General features: G+C 44.1%; 1 protein-coding gene across 1 annotated transcript in view; it reads left to right on the top strand.

The window, feature by feature from the left end:
- Positions 1-19084, top strand: part of CSMD2 (CUB and Sushi multiple domains 2) — a 1417205-nt gene that overhangs the window by 1323839 nt on the left and 74282 nt on the right. Inside the window, exon 57 of the mRNA XM_069223779.1 lies at positions 18425-18607. Coding sequence (XP_069079880.1) covers positions 18425-18607 — 183 coding nt within the window. The remainder of the gene's footprint in view (positions 1-18424; positions 18608-19084) is intronic.

Here is a 19084-nt window from a genome sequence, read left to right as displayed (position 1 = left end):
ACAAAGTTGGTTCAAATTGTGCTTTATTTTATCTACTCTTTTATTATCTTTAAAAACCAGCTGTTTATTTTGCCTGCACTTTGGGAGTCCCGTTAAATGGTGATTTATTATTCATCTCCTTTTTAAAGTTGTTGTAATAACATGTGTAAGCGACATAATTAAATTATAACTGCCTGCAGTTTGTGTGCTTGATTTGGTGGTGATTTATGCTTATCCCCTTCATTAATAATAATAAGAAAATGCATGGCGAGTCGGAAATGCTCGTCATCTAAAGCTATCACTAGTAAAGTGGCCACTTAAGTGATTTTATTGCTGTCAATGTTTCTATAGCAAACATATAAAAGCCACGTTTAGGTGGCTGCAAGTTTTTTTTCATTTTATTTGATGAGATATACTTCCATAAAAAAAGTTAACCATCGTATTAGCGGAGGCCAAATTTATTGGGACCACCTGGTTTTCCCCAAGAAAAATTACATAAATAGCCATCAGACTCTAATAGGGGTTCCGACATGTGATGACCATATAATAAAAAAAGTGCAAAGCTTGGCCAAAATAACATAGGGCCAGTTTACAAACTTCTGCTCCTCCGCGCAAGCTGCATCCCGAAACCACAGAAGTCAGTTAGATCCCGATTCCCTCCAGGTAGGTACCAGGAGAGTGGAGACCTCACAGAGCAGATATATGGCTAAAATGTTCTGCTGTTGTGACTTATGGATTGCATTTCAGTATGGCTATGGTAATTGTTACAGGATAAGGAAAGAAAACAACAAACAACCCAAGCCCAGTTCTTTCTGTATATTTGGCATGAATATATATATATATATATATATATATATATATATATATATATATATATATATATATATATATATAAATATTTATATATATATATATATATAGAGAGAGAGAGAGAGAGAGAGAGAGATCTATATCTATAAAGATCTATATCTATATATATATATATATATATATATATATATATATATATATATATATATATATACACACACACACACCTCTCCCCCCCCCTTGCCAGTCGGTAGTTATAGTTAGGACCATGTTTCCATAGATAAAGTGTTTTTTTGACTTGCATATATCTTTGACACCATTTGATTGACGAATCTTCACAAAATTTTCCAAGAAAGGTAGGCTGATGACTTTTGTTGCGCACGGGCAGTTTTGGGGTGATGCAGTAAGCAGGGCCTGAAAACGTTGCATTTGCCATGTTAACTCGAATAGGACCTGTCAACACATCTACAGCCCTAACCACTGGATGGAATTACAACAAATTTGTCAGAAAGCTAGCTGCTGCTACGTTGACTGTGCTTTTTGTTATTTGGTGTAAATCCGTTCAGTAGTTTAGGGGATATTTAAGGGCAAATAAATGTGTATATCTGTGGCCGCGCTTAATTGTGAAATTTGTGAATTTTCACGAATAGGAGTGTGTAAAGAAGTGTTGCAATTTGCTGACCTGAACCTGACTACAAAGTTGCGACCACCATATTATTTCATGGGACACAGTCCCTGTGGGTGAAAATTGAAACTGAAAGTGGCATAAGGGGTCAGGCTGAAGGTACACTGACCTCAGGGGTGTGTTATGGGTGTGTTTTAGGACAAATTATAGGTTTAATATTATTTTGCATCACATTGTGCGATATCTCTGAAAATTACTGAATTTTCACAAATTTCCGTGATTTGTGTGCAAAATATTCACAATTATAAAAAAAATTGAAAGAAAAACCACATACTAGTTCATACAGTAATTTGTTCACTCATACATGCACTCAGAGGCTTATGCGCCCACTCACACACCCACTCAGACACTCATGCACCCACTCACATGTCCACTGACAGAGACAGGCCCTGTGGCCAAACTGCCCTGCGCACGGCCAAAAGCCATGCATGGCGTGGGGTTGGGTGGTTATAAGGGCTTGGCTGTAAGGCCAGGCCTTGTAACCAACCACCGCCCGCCAGGCGGGGGTTGGAATAACGTATAGTAATTAACATTACTTTACGTTAAAAAAACATAGAAATTCACTTAAAAAAACTAAAGGATATAGAGATGTTATAGTTAGGTTCTGAATTTACTCGTACAAAATTATAGAAATTCAGCGGTTATACTTAGAGTTACTAGATAGACTAGGTTTTACATAATTATTAGCAGTCTTATCTTTTCATGGGCTGTACAAAGATACACATCTTAAATAGATGATTAAACCACAAATCACAGTTTATAATCTTTAAATCTTCCAATACTTTATGATAAACAAAACTCTGGAACGAATAAAAAGCAATAGTTCTGAAATAAAATATTATTGCAACATTTTATTAAAGGAAAACAATATTTTCAAACTATGAGGCCTTGTCAGAAGTTGCCTGAATTGACCTCTGAACAAAAGAAAAATTTGATTAAGACAATCGACTTCGGAAAAAAAGAGAGGAATCACCATATCCTTAAATTAAAGAGCTCCACTTTAGTGCCCTCTGTGACTATAAAGAATCACTGTACTGCATTGTAAGAGCTTTGTAACTGCAAAGAATGCATACAGTGCTTATCGATGTAACTTTGCAAACAGCAACGTAACAAATGAATAATCAATATATGTTCTCTGAAAAATAACCCATAAAGGTTTACTTTTCATAGATATGGACAGACAAAGCAAGGACTGTGGTTCATATCTGAAGTGGACCATATAATGAAAGTTCAAACAGGTCAGAGGAAGCTGTTGTATATCAGAGCATCAATAACAAAATATTGTCATACATAAATATCACAGCCTAAGTATCGTTTACAAACATATCGTCCCAGTAGTTGAAGAATTTCTATTAGCTCCAACGACGTGATATTTTTGTCAGTGATATTTAGGACACAGTAATTTTTTAGACAGCATGTAGACTGCAATACTCTAGTACTAAACGAACAACTATCACCACAGTTATGCCCTGTTGTTAGGCACTGTAGGAGGCTGGACTGGTTTGTAGTGGGTACCTTTGGTACTTACACCTTATACAAGGTCCAGTTATCCCTTATTTGTGAAGTAGTAGTGTTCTAGCAGCTTAGGCTGATAGAGGTAGCTACTGCAGAGCAGCTTAGGCTGAACTAGGAGACATGCAAAGCTCCTGCAATACCACTTTTAGTTACACAGTACTTATACACAAGTAAAGACAAAACTCAGTGTTACCAAAAATAAAGGTAGTTTATTTGGGTGACACAGTACCAAAAATATCTTAGATGCAATTCTCCTTCTGGAGGTAAGTATTATACACAATATATACACTAGACACCAAAATAGGGTAAGTAATTACACATAGGATAGTGCTAACAATAGGAAATGCTCTAGAATGCAATGGGAGGAAATAGGTCTAGGGGCAATACAAACCATATACTAAGAAAGTGGAATGCGAATCACAAATTCCCCCCTAGACAAGTGTAGTGTGTGCAGAATCGCTGGGAGAGTAAGACTACAGTAAAGGTAAGTAAATTACCCCACCCAAGAGCCCAGAAAAGCAGGAGTAAAGTACTGCAAATTTCCTTAGGACACACAACAAGTCGTGATTAGAGTTATTACAAGAACCAAGCAAGACTGCAAACAACAAATGGTGGATTCCTGGAACTGAAGACCTGCAAAGGAAGGGGACCAAGTCCAGAAGTTGAAATAAGTTCCAGGAAGGACAGGAGCCCCTGCCAACCCAGAAGAGGATGCAAAATAAGAGTCCCCTGTTGGACGAAGACTGCAGGAATGCACCCTAGGTAGATGCCAGCGGGTTCCTGCATGATGCAAAGGATGTCCCACGACGTGAAGATAGATGCAGACTTGAGTTCATGTTGGAAGTCACCAACAAGCCTTGGTTACGACAAAGTTGCATTTTGCATCAAAATGGCGCTGGCTGGACCCAGGAGGGTCCTGGAGACCTCAACACTGTGTGAGGAGGAAGAGGGGGCTCTCACCAATTTAGAGAGCCCTCTGAGCACCAGGCAGCACCCACAGGAGTCCCAGGATACAGGGACAAAGGAGGTGCAAAATGCAGTTGGTGTAGCACTGCAAAGAAGGGTCCCAGGCTGCCAGAGGGCAACTCAGCAAGTTGAGCATCACAGGATAGAGTGCTGGGGACCTGGGTCAGGCTGTACATGAAGGAATTTTGCAAATAGTGCACAGAGGCCTCAGGAGGTGAAGAAGACACGGTGCACAAGGGTACTGTCACTCTCAGGGAAGGCAAGGTCTTACCTCCTCCAAATTGCTTCAGCAGGACCTCAGGACAGTCTGTGTCGATGGGATCCACCCTCTGTGTTCCAAGGAGCATGCTCATCGTTGTGAGAGGAGTCCAAGAGAACTGGTTGCTGACTTAGAAGGCACCTGCGTGAGCAGGGGAGTGACTCCGTCACCCCACAGGAGATTTCTTTGGTCCTTCTGGTGCAGGGTGAACACAGGGAGTCCTCAGAGCGTGCACACCATGGAAACTGTTGCAGTTGCTGGCTGGAGCAGAAGTTGCAGAGGAAAAGTATCCCTTCTCGATACTTTGTTGCTGTTACAGCGGTTTCTGGAGCAGGCTGCGGTTGATCCGAGGTCAGAGGATGAAGTAGTAATTGCATAGGATTCCTGCTGGAAACTTGCAAGTAGAATCTGAAGAGAACCCACAGGAGAGACCCTAAATAGCCCTTAGAGGGGGATTGGCTACCTTATCAGGTAAGGGCCTATCAGGAGGGGTCTCTGACATCACCTGCTGGCACTGGCCACTCAGAGCCCTCCAGAGTGCCCCCACACCTTGCAAAACAAGATGGCTGAAGTCTGGGACACACTGGAGGAGCTCTGGGCACCACCCCTGGGGTGGTGATGGACAGGGAAGTGGTCACTCCCCTTTCCTTTGTCCAGTTTTGTGCCAGAGCAGGGGACAAGGGGTACCCAAACCTGTGTAGACTGGCTTATGGAAGGAGGGCACTATCTGTGCCCTTCAAAGCATTTCCAAAGTTCCAAAGGCTGGGGGAGGCTGCCCCTCCCCAGCCTGTAACACCTATTTCCAAAGGGGGGAGGATGTAACACCCTGCTCCCATAGGAAATGCTTTATTCTGCCTTTCTGGGCCTGAGCCGCTCAGACCCCAGGAGGGCAGAACCCTGTCTATGAGGTGGCAGCAGTTGAAGCTGCAGTGCAAGGCTCAGAGAGCTGGTTTGGCAATACTGGGGGTCCATAGTGGAGCCCCTAGGATGCATAGAATTGGCTCCCCAGTACCAGATTTGGAATAGGGGACAATTCCATGATCTTAGACACCTTACATGGCCATATTCGTATTTACCATTGCGAAGCTACATATAGGTATTGACCTATATGTAGTGCATGCGTGTAATGGCATCCCCGCACTCACAAAGTCCCGGGAAATGGCCCCAAACTATGTTGGGGCAACTTTGCTAGTGCAAGGGTGCCCTCACACTAAGTAACTTTGCACCTAACCATCAGCAAGTGAAGGTTAGACATATAGGTGACTTATAAGTTACTTAAGTGCAGTGAAAATGGCTGTGAAATAATGTGTGCGTCGTTTCACACAGGCTGCAGTGGCAGTCCTGTGAAAGGGTTTGTCTGAGCCCCTTATGGGTGGCAAAAGAAATGCTGCTGCCCATAAGGATCTCCTGGAACCCCAATGCCCTGGGTACCAGGGTGCCATATACTAGGGACTTATAAGGGGGGTCCAATGTGCCAATTGAAATTGGTAAGTGAAGTCACTAGCCTATAGTGACAAATTTAAAAGCAGAGAGAGCATAAGCACTGAGGTTCTGATTAGTACAGCCTCAGTGACACAGTTAAGCACTACTGACAACACACACATTCGGCCACAAACTATGAGCACTGGGGTCCTGGCTAGCAGGATCTCAGTGAGACAGGCAAAACACACTGACATATAGGTTTTTATCTATGACCACTGGTGTCCTGGCTAGCAGAATCCCAGTGACACAGTAAAAACACACTGACACACACTCACAAACAGGCCAAAAGTGGTGGTATCTATGCTAGAAAGAGGCTACTTTCTCACATGTACCATTAGGAATAACATTGTTAAAACACAGATGCTTCAAAACTAAGTTATGTGTGCAGTGCCAAATATTTCACACAGAGTGGTAGTTGCAGCAAAACTCACAAAAGTGCATTGCCTTTCTGCTAGATTCTCCCAATAGAAGTACCACGTGCGAATACAAATCCAGTCATTCGTGCATCAGGACATATTGGGGAGTCACTCTTTGTTATCTCACAACCTTCTGCGATTACCCCTTGAGAATGAATTGCAGGATCTGAGGCTCCTCCCCACAGAGTGTAATAAAATGATGTCTTTCCCTTGGTTCATTTGATATTAGTATGTATAAAATGGAAATCTAGGAGCGTGCCTCTAAGAAATATAGCTAAACAGTACACATGCTGATTCCCCTCTAATATGGCGCCATTAAGTAGCATTCTGAAGCGGTGTGGCTATCCTATCAAACTCGATTTACAGAAACGGCTGCAGATACTTGTGTGACCCATTTTGTAATAAAGACAGCTGCTGCACACATTTAGCACCCGCGCTATCTTCAAGGGGCAGTGTATTGTACATAACAGGGTGCACTTTCCCTGTTAGCATGACTCACCTCGTTAACGATGCACTGCAGCACAAGCAGGGACAGTACGCCCAAAGTGTAATACATCCTCAGGTCTCTTTTTGATGTCACAGCTTTCCTTTGAAGTGGTCTCATCTCGTCTCTCTGTCTCCATCCATATGTGTGCACAGAGGGGACTGATAACCTACGTTCGTTGGTGTCAGTGCTGATTATTTTTTTATCACATTGTGCTTAGCAACTTATTTAAGGACACGTCCCCTGAAATGTTGTTGGTGCCTTGAAGCAACATAAGGCTCTACAGACTGCCAGGCGTGGACAACTGTGCACATTATTTCATCCTGTGGAAAAAAAGGGGTTATTTGACTAGGGAGCTACTTCATCGGTATATATCCTCCATGTTTTATCATTATATCACAGGAAACACAAAAGGTATGTTGGTCGTTTGAATTGCTGTTTTCTTTATTTTTATATGAATTACAGTGTGAGCAGGTTCAATAAATCCCCATTTTTTGATAACATCAGAGTCTTCTCTGCCTTATTTACTAGTGGAAACAGTAGCAAATACCTATTTTGAGGTACTGTTACTTTTTCAAGCTTTGAGGTGTTTCATTTTGAACTATTTTCCTTGATTCTTTCCTTATAGCCATAACAGTGCAATTCTCAAATCATACGCCCAGAGAAGGACTACTTTGAGGTTTCATAGATTCGTAGTGGAGGGTCGGCGATAAAAGTATAGACAGCAAAGAGGAGTCTGCATCCTCAACCTATCTCTGATACAAAAAGTAAAACACCTGTAAATATTAATTGGAATATAGGGCCAGATGCAGGAAACACTTTGCGACTCGCAAACGGCAAAATTTGCCGTTTGCGACTCGCAAATGCGTGTTTCCTATGCAGAAATGCATTTTGCGAGTCGGGACCGACTCGCAAAATGCATTTCCGAATCCCAAATAGGAAGGGGTGTTCCCTTCCTATTTGCGATTCGCAGTGGTATGCAATACCATTTGCGACCGCATATGCGGTCGCAAATGGTGTCGCAGTTACCATCCACTTGAAGTGGATGGTAACCCACTCGCAAATTGGAAGGGGTCCCCATGGGACCCCTTCCCCTTTGTGAATGGACCACAAATTATTTTTTCAGGGCAGGTAGTGGTCCAAGGGACCACTACCTGCCCTGAAAAAATACCGAAACTAAAGGTTTCGTTTTTTTTTTTTAAGTGCAGCTCGTTTTCCTTTAAGGAAAACGGGCTACACTTAAAAAAAAAAAACTGCTTTATTTAAAAGCAGTCACGGACATGGAGGTCTGCTGACTACAGCAGGCCTCCATGTTTGCGAGTGCCCATAGTCGCTATGGGGCCGCAAATTGCGACCCACCTCATTAATATTAATGAGGTGGGTCTTTGAGACCCCATAGCGATTCGCAGCCGGTGTCTGAGACACCGTTCTGCATACCAATTTGCGAGTTGCAAATTGCGAGTCGGAAGGATTTTTGCTACATCTGGCCCATAGTTCGATGTATTATCTTTAGAGTATACACCATTAGTAGATACACGTGCCGGATCTGTTGTCAAAACAAAAGATTAAAAAAATGTAGTATAATATTCTATCAAGAAAATCTGTCCTCTGATTTTCATTACTTTTTTGTCAGTCCTCCTCTGTTAGATGCAGTTGCTTTGGAATTAAACAGTTGCGATTTCTGGGATAAGCTGGCTAATACCTAGTAGATTAAAGATTTATACATATCGCAATAATTAAAACAAAATGGGAACGTGTCTTGTTTTCTAATGACATGCATGTGCATGTTAATATTAAATGAAAGCTTAATATTAAAGTTTGGCTATTGGTATGAGATTCATGCAAAATAGCTACTAGAAGAGAGCCTGCTATGAAAAAATGAAACATTCAAAGAAAATGTAAATAAAATGACTGATTTACTTGCGATCTCATTTAAGAACTAAAGGTGATTGTAGTCCTGAGGGCAATGTGGGTTATGCACTCAAACAAAAAGTAGAATGAGAGACAAACAGTTACTTGTGTAGTTCAGTTATTGAAATAAAATCAAGCAACTTGTGTGGAAAATCAAGGGCTTTTATCTGTTTGAGGTCGCAGTCAACCAGAGAGTACAGCTGTCTGTTTTGCTAAAGACTTTTTGGGAGCATTCAGAAAGCTGACCTAGGACTGCATTCCGCCTATTGCTTACCATTGTCTTTGTGGTTTCTAACTCAAATTTTCTGGCTTTCTTTGCTTTAGGTTTTCCATCTTGAGTTTGTCCCTTCTGTTGCCTAAACCTTGTTTACCGTATTCTTCCTGTAGCTTGCTTTCTGTAAATAGGCCTTTAAATCTTGCTCTTATCTTGTCACATTTGCTGGGCATTCAAAGACAAAGGTCAAACATCAAGCTGTGTCTTCTGATGGATGGGATGGGTAGTGCTATAATAGAAACAAAATAGTGATATTTACATTGTTATTTGTGCAAGTACAGCTGACATTCTTACAGTGTTGGTATTTCTCTTATAAATAAGGACTGGTCAAAGTCAAAAGTATGGCTCTCTTAGGCACCTGTGGAGTGATAAGCTGTGAGCCTTCTTTCCCCTCCAGTCCATTTGCATCTAAGTGTGAGCCTCCAGACCATACCCAACTAGGATGAGATTGAAACAAAAGGAGGCCTGAGGGGTCCTTAACTTTGGTCTTTATTTTTGGCCCAGTGAAGGTTAGAATAAATAAAGTCCTCTCCCCACCTGCATGTTCCTGCTTAGAATGAAAGCAGACAACAGTCTGCACTGCTAATCGTGTTCCGGTGTCTGATAAGTTCAGCATAGGCAAATAGGCAAAGCCATTCTTCACAAACAACAACACAACATCACTGCTGTACAGCATGCCTCAAAAATAAAATTTCAAGTAAGAGAGAGATTTGGAATGTTTTCTTTGCCATATTGTACAGCTGCATGGCTTCCGTGCTGCACAGTTAAAAGCAAAATATATAAAAAAACAATAACAAACAAAATAAATCTCCCATAGGCAAGACCTATTGGTTTTGCCAATGCTTGTTGAAACTAGTCAGGAAGCAATCAGCAAACTGCGTGAGAAGATATATAGTAGTCCTGTCTGTGTACAGTTAAATATGATTGTGTCTTTGGTAAATTGGTACTCAATAATTTAATTCTGGAAGTTCTATGAGTATGTGTTGATGTTTCGATCCCATGGCTAATATCGGTGGCTCATTACCAGGCCAGGGAGGTGTAACTGTAACACTGTCTGTCTATGGGTATTGAATTACACAAAGGACTTTGATGGTAAAATAGGTGTGAAGAACAGCTCAGGGCTGCAGAGGCTATTAGATTTGCTAGTGCAAACGTCAAGGTGTATGCATGGACGATCCTCTTTTAACGACTAAAATAGATTAATTGGAGTTACTTTCTGGCATGAGGACAAGTGACCATTTCCTGCTCAAGCAGGCGTATTCATCAAAAACATTCCAGAGGCTGCATCATGATGGCTCTGCACAGTGTTGAGACGTTGTGCTTTTTCCGTTTGAGGTGTCAAAGTTCAAACATATATTTCAGTATTTCTCTGAGTTAATATGTGAATTTTATAGAAAACAAGCTGGAAGAAGATGAGAGGCAATGTCTGCTCACAGTCTATGACTTGTTCTGTTTAGAGTTCACCCATAAATTTGGTGAAATTCCCAGTTGTATGTGTGAATTTTAGAAAACTCACCTGGAAAAAAGGTGCTCAGCTATGCGCAGAGCCATCATCATACTACCCAATGTGTGACGCAACATCCAAGCATTGCTCTACACTGGATCCATTAAAGCACTAGAGCAGTTGTTGCTTGCAGCAGAGATCGCTTGCCTGGAGGCAGCAGCTAGAAGTGAGTCCTCCCAGGGCAGAGCAGCAACCCCTAATGGGATGCTACAGAAGAGAAATCCTCTGTGCAAGCGAAATAGAATCCTTAGGATGAAGAAACCCACTTATAGGGAGTTTAGGATTCCTATGTCCATTGTATGTTATGTCATAAGTGATATTTCCTTGACCTAGACATGTAGGTAGATATTGTCATAGATTTGGGTGTACACCACCCTAGAATAAAAATATTTAGCAACAGGATGGGGCTTCAATAACTGTAGTGGTCAAATACACAGAGGACTCAACAAATCTGAACATTTTTCTGACTGGCAAACTTTCACTAAAAAAACAAAAGAAAGCAAATCCACAGTCCTGGAATTTACCAACAGAGATCTAGCTGTCCCAAATGATGCAAGAGATCTTTGGTGGTGGGGCTTAATGGGCTGAAGTACAACATTTGTGTAAGTGTAAGGCTAAATTGGGGGACATGCTATTTTCCAAAGCAATCAGGATTTTCAGTGGTTCTCTTAGGAATCCCAGTCCTACTATGATGCTATTAAAAATATAGGGATGGCGGAAGCAGCCAAGATGGTGGACATCTCTTAGAGATGCTCCCCGGCTGTCCTCTGCCATCCTTTAGGATTTGACACTTGGCACCCGCAATCCTTGAACTTGCTGTTCTGCCCCCTCCCCCCAAGAATTTGATCCATATACCTAAGCCGCATAGCTTGCAGCACTAAAGCTGCTGACAGCACTGAACTGTGGCGGCCTTCCTGAGTGAGAATCAAGGTGGCACTGGTCCTGTGACTGTCAGGAGTGCCAGCGGAGTGATCGGGAGATGGGGCGGCATCGGAACCAGGGCATAGGCTGTGCTAGGCACCACAAGTGGGTAGGTTGCAGGAACCTGCACGCACTGCCTTGCCCCCACGGAGCGTCCTAGTCTCATCTCAGCAGGATAGACAGCCTGCTGCCCACCGCTCTCAGTGGCCACCTAACCAAGGCCCTTCGCTTGTGGTGGGAGGTTGGGCCTTCCTCCACTTCCCCCTCCTTACTACAATAGCTCTGACACTCCGTCCGGGACCACAGGAGTTTCTGGGCCCAGACACTATACCCTGTGCAAGCACTATGGATGCAGGAGACCTGGGCAGTGTGGGCCTGACCTACCATGGATGAGGCCTGGAACCACAGCCTTGAGTAGTTTCCCTGGCAGCCTTTTTCCGAGATATTGAACTGATTGTGGCTTTGCAGCAGTGCTCATTGGACCGAAGGCTTGATGGGGCTGGAGTCTTGGGGTGTCCCTTGCTACATGGATGCTCTGCTGCAATCGAGCCCCACCCTTCTTCCCCAGCCGCTCATGCTGTCTCTATAGCCAAAGGGCAACCGGGCTGTACTCTCGCCACCTCTTCTCCGACCTCTTTGCAGCTGCGTGGGGGGTCATTGACTGCCTGTTGGAGACCTTGTCTGGGGGCTGAGGTCTTCCACCCATCTTCCTTGCACTCTTCCTTCCTGAAAGCGGCCCTGGATCCCAGATGCTAGTGTTGCCCTTGTTGACCTTATGGTCATGCGGGTGGGCTTTGACAGCATTGGCTTTCCTGCTCTGCAGCAAAGTGCATTTCAGTGGAGCGCCTACCGCACGCCACCAACTTCTACCCCTCAGTCAGCAACTATTCATTACTCTCCCACCAAGTCACCTCTGACCTCCTCATAAATGGTAGCTATTGGGAAGGACAAAGCCTCAAATGCTGATATACAATACAAAATTGACAAATTTACCACTAGCTCTACTGGTGCCCCAATCACCAAGCCACTGATTTTAGGGGACCACCACCACCGGTGGTCGCCGATGTGGCTCAAGTTCTGCAAGCAGTTCAGACCTCTCGGGAGGCTCTTGATTCTAAAACTGTGAAGTTGGATCTGATATGGGGCTTCTCTGCCAGGACCTCCACAACATGGCTGGAAGTAGATGTCTCAAACCCCCTCTCATACTCGCCGTGAACTATCTAAAGCTATTGTCTCCTTGATGGTCTGTCCTGGCCTGTGCGATGTATGCAATACCTGGCAACCCCAAAAGCAGATGCCCACCCACCCTTTGCTGGCTCTAAAAACAATGTCTGGCATTGACCACATATTCCTTCAAGCCACTGACATGCCCCTCACTTCAGTCTCTATTGCATTACCCTGTGATATCTCAGACCAATCTGCACTGCTGCTCCACTTGGGCACACCTGAGAAACAATGTAGGCCCATATGGCAACTTAACGCCTGGTTCCTTACAGATGAAAAACTCCTTGATACATAGCTGAGGAGCCGCACTCCTATTTTGAATTCAATAATGGTACTTTTCACACTGTGAGCACTCTGTGGGTGGCAAGTAAGGCCACGTTGTGCTGAATCACCAAATCATCTCTTACACACACAGATTGGGAAGGCTATTGACAAATAGAAGATCTTGAGACCTGAATACTCCACTTGTAAACAGTCATAGCCTCCCACATGACCAAGTCCCTAAGCTGTCAATTGGAGCTAGATCAGGCTTCCCTACACAAACTTGCCTTCCATGAGGCTCACCTCATCTAATGATGTCTATGAACTTGGGGATGAGACTAGCACACTTCTTTACAGGCTTGCAGCCAATGATACTGGCTCCGTTTTAGCCAGTCCATTGATGACTCCACTGGATCCCCAACCAAAGACCCAGGAGCTCTGTTTTAGCTAGTCCATTGATGACTCTACTGGATCCCCAACCAAAGACCCAGGAGGAATTGTCTTTGCAGACTACTATGAGTAACTATATGCCCATCAGCCTAGGCCTTCCAGGAGATGGCTCATCCCTTTCTACCAGATGTTCCTCTCCCCAGTCTTACACAGGTCCAAAGATCCCCCTTGGATGCGGCCATCACGGTGGACAAGGTCTTGGCTGTGATTTTTGACCATAAACCTGCAAATACTCTGGGTCCAGAAGGATTCCCCCTTGAATATTACTCTAAACTCCGCAACATTGTTACTCCACATTTGCTTAGCTTGTATATTGAGGCTCGGGATAAGGGTATCCCCCCCCCACCATTGTGGTGCTTCCCAAAGCGGATCACCCCGTCTTCCCAATGTGCCTCCTATCACCTTATCCCATTGCTCAACACCGAAATCAATCTTTATGCCTAGATATTGGCAAACAGACTACAACTCGTACTCAGCTTATTGATGTGCCCAGACCAATTTGGCTTTATGCCTACTCGTGGCACACAACATTGTATCCTCAGAATCCACGCTGCTCTAGCTGAGGTCGACGGTGTCAAAGGGGTGACAGCTCTACTACTCATAAACTTTGAAAAAGCCTTTCACCCTGTGGCCTGGGGCTACCTAGACTAGGTTCTGCGGTACATTGGATTTGGCACTGATTTTCTTCAAATGGTGAGTCTCTTATACTCTCATCCATCTGCACGTGTGTTCATCAATGGCATACTATCCTGCTAATTTCTGGTCCAACGCAGGGCTAGGCTGGGGTGCCCCTTATCCCCTCTCCTCTAGAACCCTAAGCCTCTATAATACATTGCAACACTCTGGTGTGGGGATGGAGATGGAATGATTCAGCGGAAGTTAGAATTGCCCTTTATGCGGACGATGTCCTGCTCTTCCTTACTGACCCCTTGAGCCCATGTCTGCTTGAGATCCTGAATCTCTTTGAAGATGCTTCGGGACTTCTGGTTAATCAAGGCAAGTCGCTCCTGGTCCCCTTGAACAGAGACACCGCTGTGGTTAACTGGCAGTCCCGCACTCTGATCCACTGTCTTAGTTTTAAATACCTAGGTATCCACATTTCGAAGGTGCCTGTGCTCACATGCTGATCTGGCCTACCAACTGGAACTGGCTTGCCTTGGCCTCGATGGAGTGATGCACTACCTTTATGGCAGGCCCATCCCTCCTATCCAAAAACGGTCTTTCAGGTGTGGAGAGCCACTAGTAGATTCCTCAGTTGGGACAAGAAACTGACCCAACAGATTATCCTGTGTAGGGGGCGGTGGCTGGAGCAGGTGGCAGCCCAATGCAGTCTTTGTTTTAAATACCTAGGTGTCTACCTATCAAAGGCACCTGAGCTCACATGCTGTCTTAACCTCACCCCTCTCCTATGGATAACCAAGACTAGATTCACCACTTCGTCCTCCTTTCCCCTCAAAGCTCCTGGCTGAGTCACACTCATAAAGATGGCGCTTCTCCTGCGCTTTCTATACATCCTACAGAATTTCCTTTCCATGTCCCAAATACTTGGTTTACTACAATCACAGCACAACTTTGCTGCTTTATCTGGAAGGGCAAGCCCTGTGCATTGCATTTGCCAAATGTCACTGTTCTGTCTACGATGGGGGTATGGAAGCACTGGACGTCCGTCTACACTGTTGGGCATACCAACACTTGGTTATCAGCAACTGGGGGTTGGGCCGATCTGGCCTACCAACTGGAGCTGGCTTGCCTCAGCCTCAATGGAGTGATGCAATAGCTTTATAGCAGGCTCATCCCTCAACAATAAGACTGAATTGGGATTACGGTGTTGGGGGATGTATGGTAAAGTTTACACATTTGTTCCTTTTCAGACCTACCGTCTGATTTTGCACTCTCCCCAACCCAGCCCCATAGATGCTTACAATTGAGACACGCTCAGGCGCAATCAACCTGATTTGCTTGACTTGCCTGAATTCAGTCCCTTGGAGGCTAGACTACTAATGGGTAGCTTAGGCTGGGGAGGGATCTCCTAGCTGTACCGATCCTTGGTCTGTAATGTCCTGACATTCCTGTACTGTCTCTGATGGAAATAGGAGGAATGCATTGATGACCTGGATGGCACAGAGTGGTAGGAGACCTGCATGGCCCCAAGAGAACTTGCTATCTCAGCAAGACTCATATTGATCCAACTATATTATTTGCACCTGACATATAGGACCTCCAGATGCTTCGGCAATCAGGCCTCCTGGCTGAACCCAAATGAATTGGCTGCGCCTCCCCTGGAGTGCACTTTTCTCATATGGTGTGGCAATGCCCACTCATTACCCAATACTGGTCCAAAATTGGCAGATCACTGTCCAGAATCCTGGCCCAACCTATAATATTAGCACAGAAAATTGCCCTAGGGATCCTTGATCTGAAGCTCGAGTGCTCAGGGGGGAAAAGACACTAGTAGGTCTGGCGACACTGGTGGCTATGCAGGATATTGCAAAGGGACTGGAAGTAGACACAACCGCCTACACTTACAAGGTGGAAATCTGGCATGGACTGGTGCGCTAAAAAGGATGAACCAATTTACACTGTGAGAGGTTGTCCTCAAAAATTCCACAAGATTTGGACAAAATGGTTGAAGTATTATGCCTTCTCTACAGAACGAGATGATGTACCTACAAATGATTAAACAGCTATATATTTACTGGAAATGTAGGTGGCTGGGAAGATGGGACCTGACTGGGAAGCAATTCTTATTGTTATTGTTTGTCTACTGTTTGCTTCATTTTGAAACAATCGAATTTGATTATCAAAATAAAGTGAATACATGAGGAATATCATTGACGATGGAAGAGACCCTTGTATCTAGTTATATATTATGTGTTGTTGAGGGGCCTGTAATAAGGCTCCTAGGGCCAGATGTATGAACCGTTTTGCATGGCGCAAACTGTGATTTTCGCAGTTTGCTCCATGCAAAACGGCCATCACGATGCACATTCCCATTTTGTGAGTCGGTACCGACTCACAAAATGGGAATGCGACTCGCAAATAGGAAGGGGTGTTCCCTTCCTATTTGCGACTCGCACTGCGATGCAGAATTGCTTTGTGACCGCGAAAGCGGTCGCAAAGCAATTTGCAGTTAGCACCCACTTGAGGTGGGTGCTAACTCATTCGCAAAAGGAAAGGGGTCCCCATGGGACCCCTTCCCCTTTGTGAATGTCGCACAATTTTTTTTTTCAGAGCAGGCAGTGGTCCAATGGACCACTGCCTGCTCTGAAAAAACAAAACCAAATGGTTTCATTTTTTCGTGTGTATTGCAACTCGTTTTCCTTTAAGGAAAACGGGCTGCAATACAAAAAAAAAAAAACTGCTTTATTTAAAAAGCAGTCACAGACATGGAGGTCTGCTGTCTCCAGCAGCCCACCATCCCTTTGATTGCAGGGAATCGCGACCAGGAATCGCAAGGGGGTCGCAAAATGCGGCCCACCTCATTAATATTAATGAGGTGGGTGTTTGCGACCACCTTGCGATTCGCAGAAGGTGTCTGAGGCACCATTCTGCATATGCTTTTGCGACTCGCAAAAGCATTTCTTGCTACATCTGGCCCCTAGAGTGGTACCACTCTGAAACAATTAAGAAGATGCTCTAATGATGAAGCAGCATCTTTTGGGACAGTGAAACCAAAAACCGATTAGGTTCATGGTTGCCTCAGTGCATTTTTGAAATAAAAAGGGTCAGAAATAAAGGTCTGTTTGGAAAGTGTAGACCTTGTTCTTTTGTAGGTTCTACCTTACAGGCCACATCAGAATATGGTGTAACGACCAGAGCTGCCGACTATGGAACTTGCCAGCTTAGTTCCATTCCTGTGATTCATGGCAAATCACTTAATCTCAGCGTGCCTACAGAAAATCTAAATATATTTTTGTGTAATGTAACTGATGCTCATGTAAAGCACTCAAATGCCTTTGGGTCGAGTTTGTGCTATATAGAACTGCAAAAAAAAGTTACCACTGACATCCTCTGTGTGCCAGAGCTGTAACCAGGTGGCACAATGTAAACTCACAGTATGTAAGCAACGATCTCTTATGTGGTTAAGGGTGACCTGCATCTGAAGCAGGCACCTGCCTAACTGACACTTAAAGGTTGAAACTAAAGCCTTGGCCTTGTGAATAGGCTTTTGATGACCAAACAGAACGAACCCAGTCTTGACATGTCATTCCAAAGTGATCTTGTTTTGATGTTTCTGACCCCCTAAATCTCTAATAAAATTGCTACCAAACTCTATGTAGTTTTTAGCAATAAAAATAAAGGCAATTTTAAAATTCACGGTTTTGCTCGATAAAAAAATAAATCATGTTACATATGAATTCTGTTCACCTTTTAAATTGTCGATTAGATTGACCAAATTTTTTGAGAAAGTGATTAGTCAAAATGTTGTATTTCGTGTAAAATTAACCAGTATTTCTGAAGAGAAATTCCCCAGGAGACCATGCTTGAACCCCACTATGGAATGTCCACCTCCCTCACACTAAAAATGTAGGGGTGATTGTACTGCTGACATGGACATAGGTTCATGTTTTTGAAGCACATACCTCATGATTGGCATGTACTTTGCACATAATAACCACGGAAAACAGATATTAAAGCAGCACCATGCACATAAGGTAGTTCTATAACACTTAAAGCGCTGTCTTGTGCATTAAGATAATACCAGAAAGCACTCCCAAAGCCTCCTCTTAAAACAATGAAATTATATGACCCTAATTAAGTTTTACTTCACATGCGGCCAGTGCCAGAAATCCTTGGCAGTGCTTTTTGATCATCTCTTTAATGCATTATCCTATTTTATTAGTGACTGCCCAGAGGGAGCTTGCCCAAGAGGGCAAAACTTGAGTTTATGAGTGCTGTGTTCCCAGTGCAAAAGCCGGCCCCATCAGAATGGATCTGTGCAGCAATGGCTGATGTGAAGTTGCATGCATTGAGTGTGGGAGTGTAGGTGCTGAGAGGCACAGATGGAGTGCAACAATTAGAGTCTACACTCATTGCAAGCCTTCATTTCAGGAAGACAGAGGGTAATAATTACTGCATAAAGGGATCAGTGCTCACCATTTGTGCAGCAGTGTGGTGTCAGAATTTGAAGGAAAGCGCCTCTAGGCCTACTTTAGAGAGTCAGCAGTGGTGAACGGCACCTCAGTGCCACAAGGACACATCTTCTAGTAACTTTTGCACTGTTGCTTTTGTCCCTTCAAGGGCTACTTCTAACTGTTCTTGTCTGTCTCTTTCTCTTGATAGGGGAGAGCCAGGGAGTGTGTGGAGACCCAGGCACCCCTTCACATGGAATCCGTCTGGGGGAGGACTTCAGCCTGGACAGCATGGTCCGGTTCAGCTGTGAGCCTGGTTATAGCCTGCGTGGCTCCTCCGAGCGCGTCTGCACTCCCAATGGTTCGTGGAGCGGCTCTCAGCCCTCATGCCAAGGTATCTACTCATTCCAGAAGATTTCACTGACTTCTGTGATCGCATCACTTCTACTGCTCTCTTTCCTGCCATGTCTGTAAGTGTAAATAGATCTAAGGCTACAAACAACCTTCTGTTACCATATGAAGGCTCTCCTGTGCCGAATCCGCAAAAAAGAAAATGGAAGTATGGAAGCATGCACAAAGCTTGGTTGCCCTAAAACAGTTTACAAGTTTAGAAATATACAAAATTAGAAGGTACAGTCTGGCATTGTATGTGACCTATGGCTCTTTCAGTGGACCTTAGCCTGGCCTACAGCACTTCCCACTATCTTCCTTCTGTCACCTCCACACTCTACGCTGCCGATGATCGCCACATCTGACTTTTAGCACCACCCATGGTTCTCCAGACACAGCTGTGCCAATGAAGCTGACGGTTCACCCAAAACTACCCATTATGTGTACGTTAACACCCTCAAAGAGCTCCACCAATGAACCT

The sequence above is a fragment of the Pleurodeles waltl genome, chromosome 3_1, assembly GCF_031143425.1.
Source record: "Pleurodeles waltl isolate 20211129_DDA chromosome 3_1, aPleWal1.hap1.20221129, whole genome shotgun sequence".
Classification (NCBI taxonomy): domain Eukaryota; kingdom Metazoa; phylum Chordata; class Amphibia; order Caudata; family Salamandridae; genus Pleurodeles; species Pleurodeles waltl.
The sequence above is the reverse complement of the archived record's forward strand: the minus strand, read 5'-3'. Positions and strand labels throughout refer to the sequence as shown.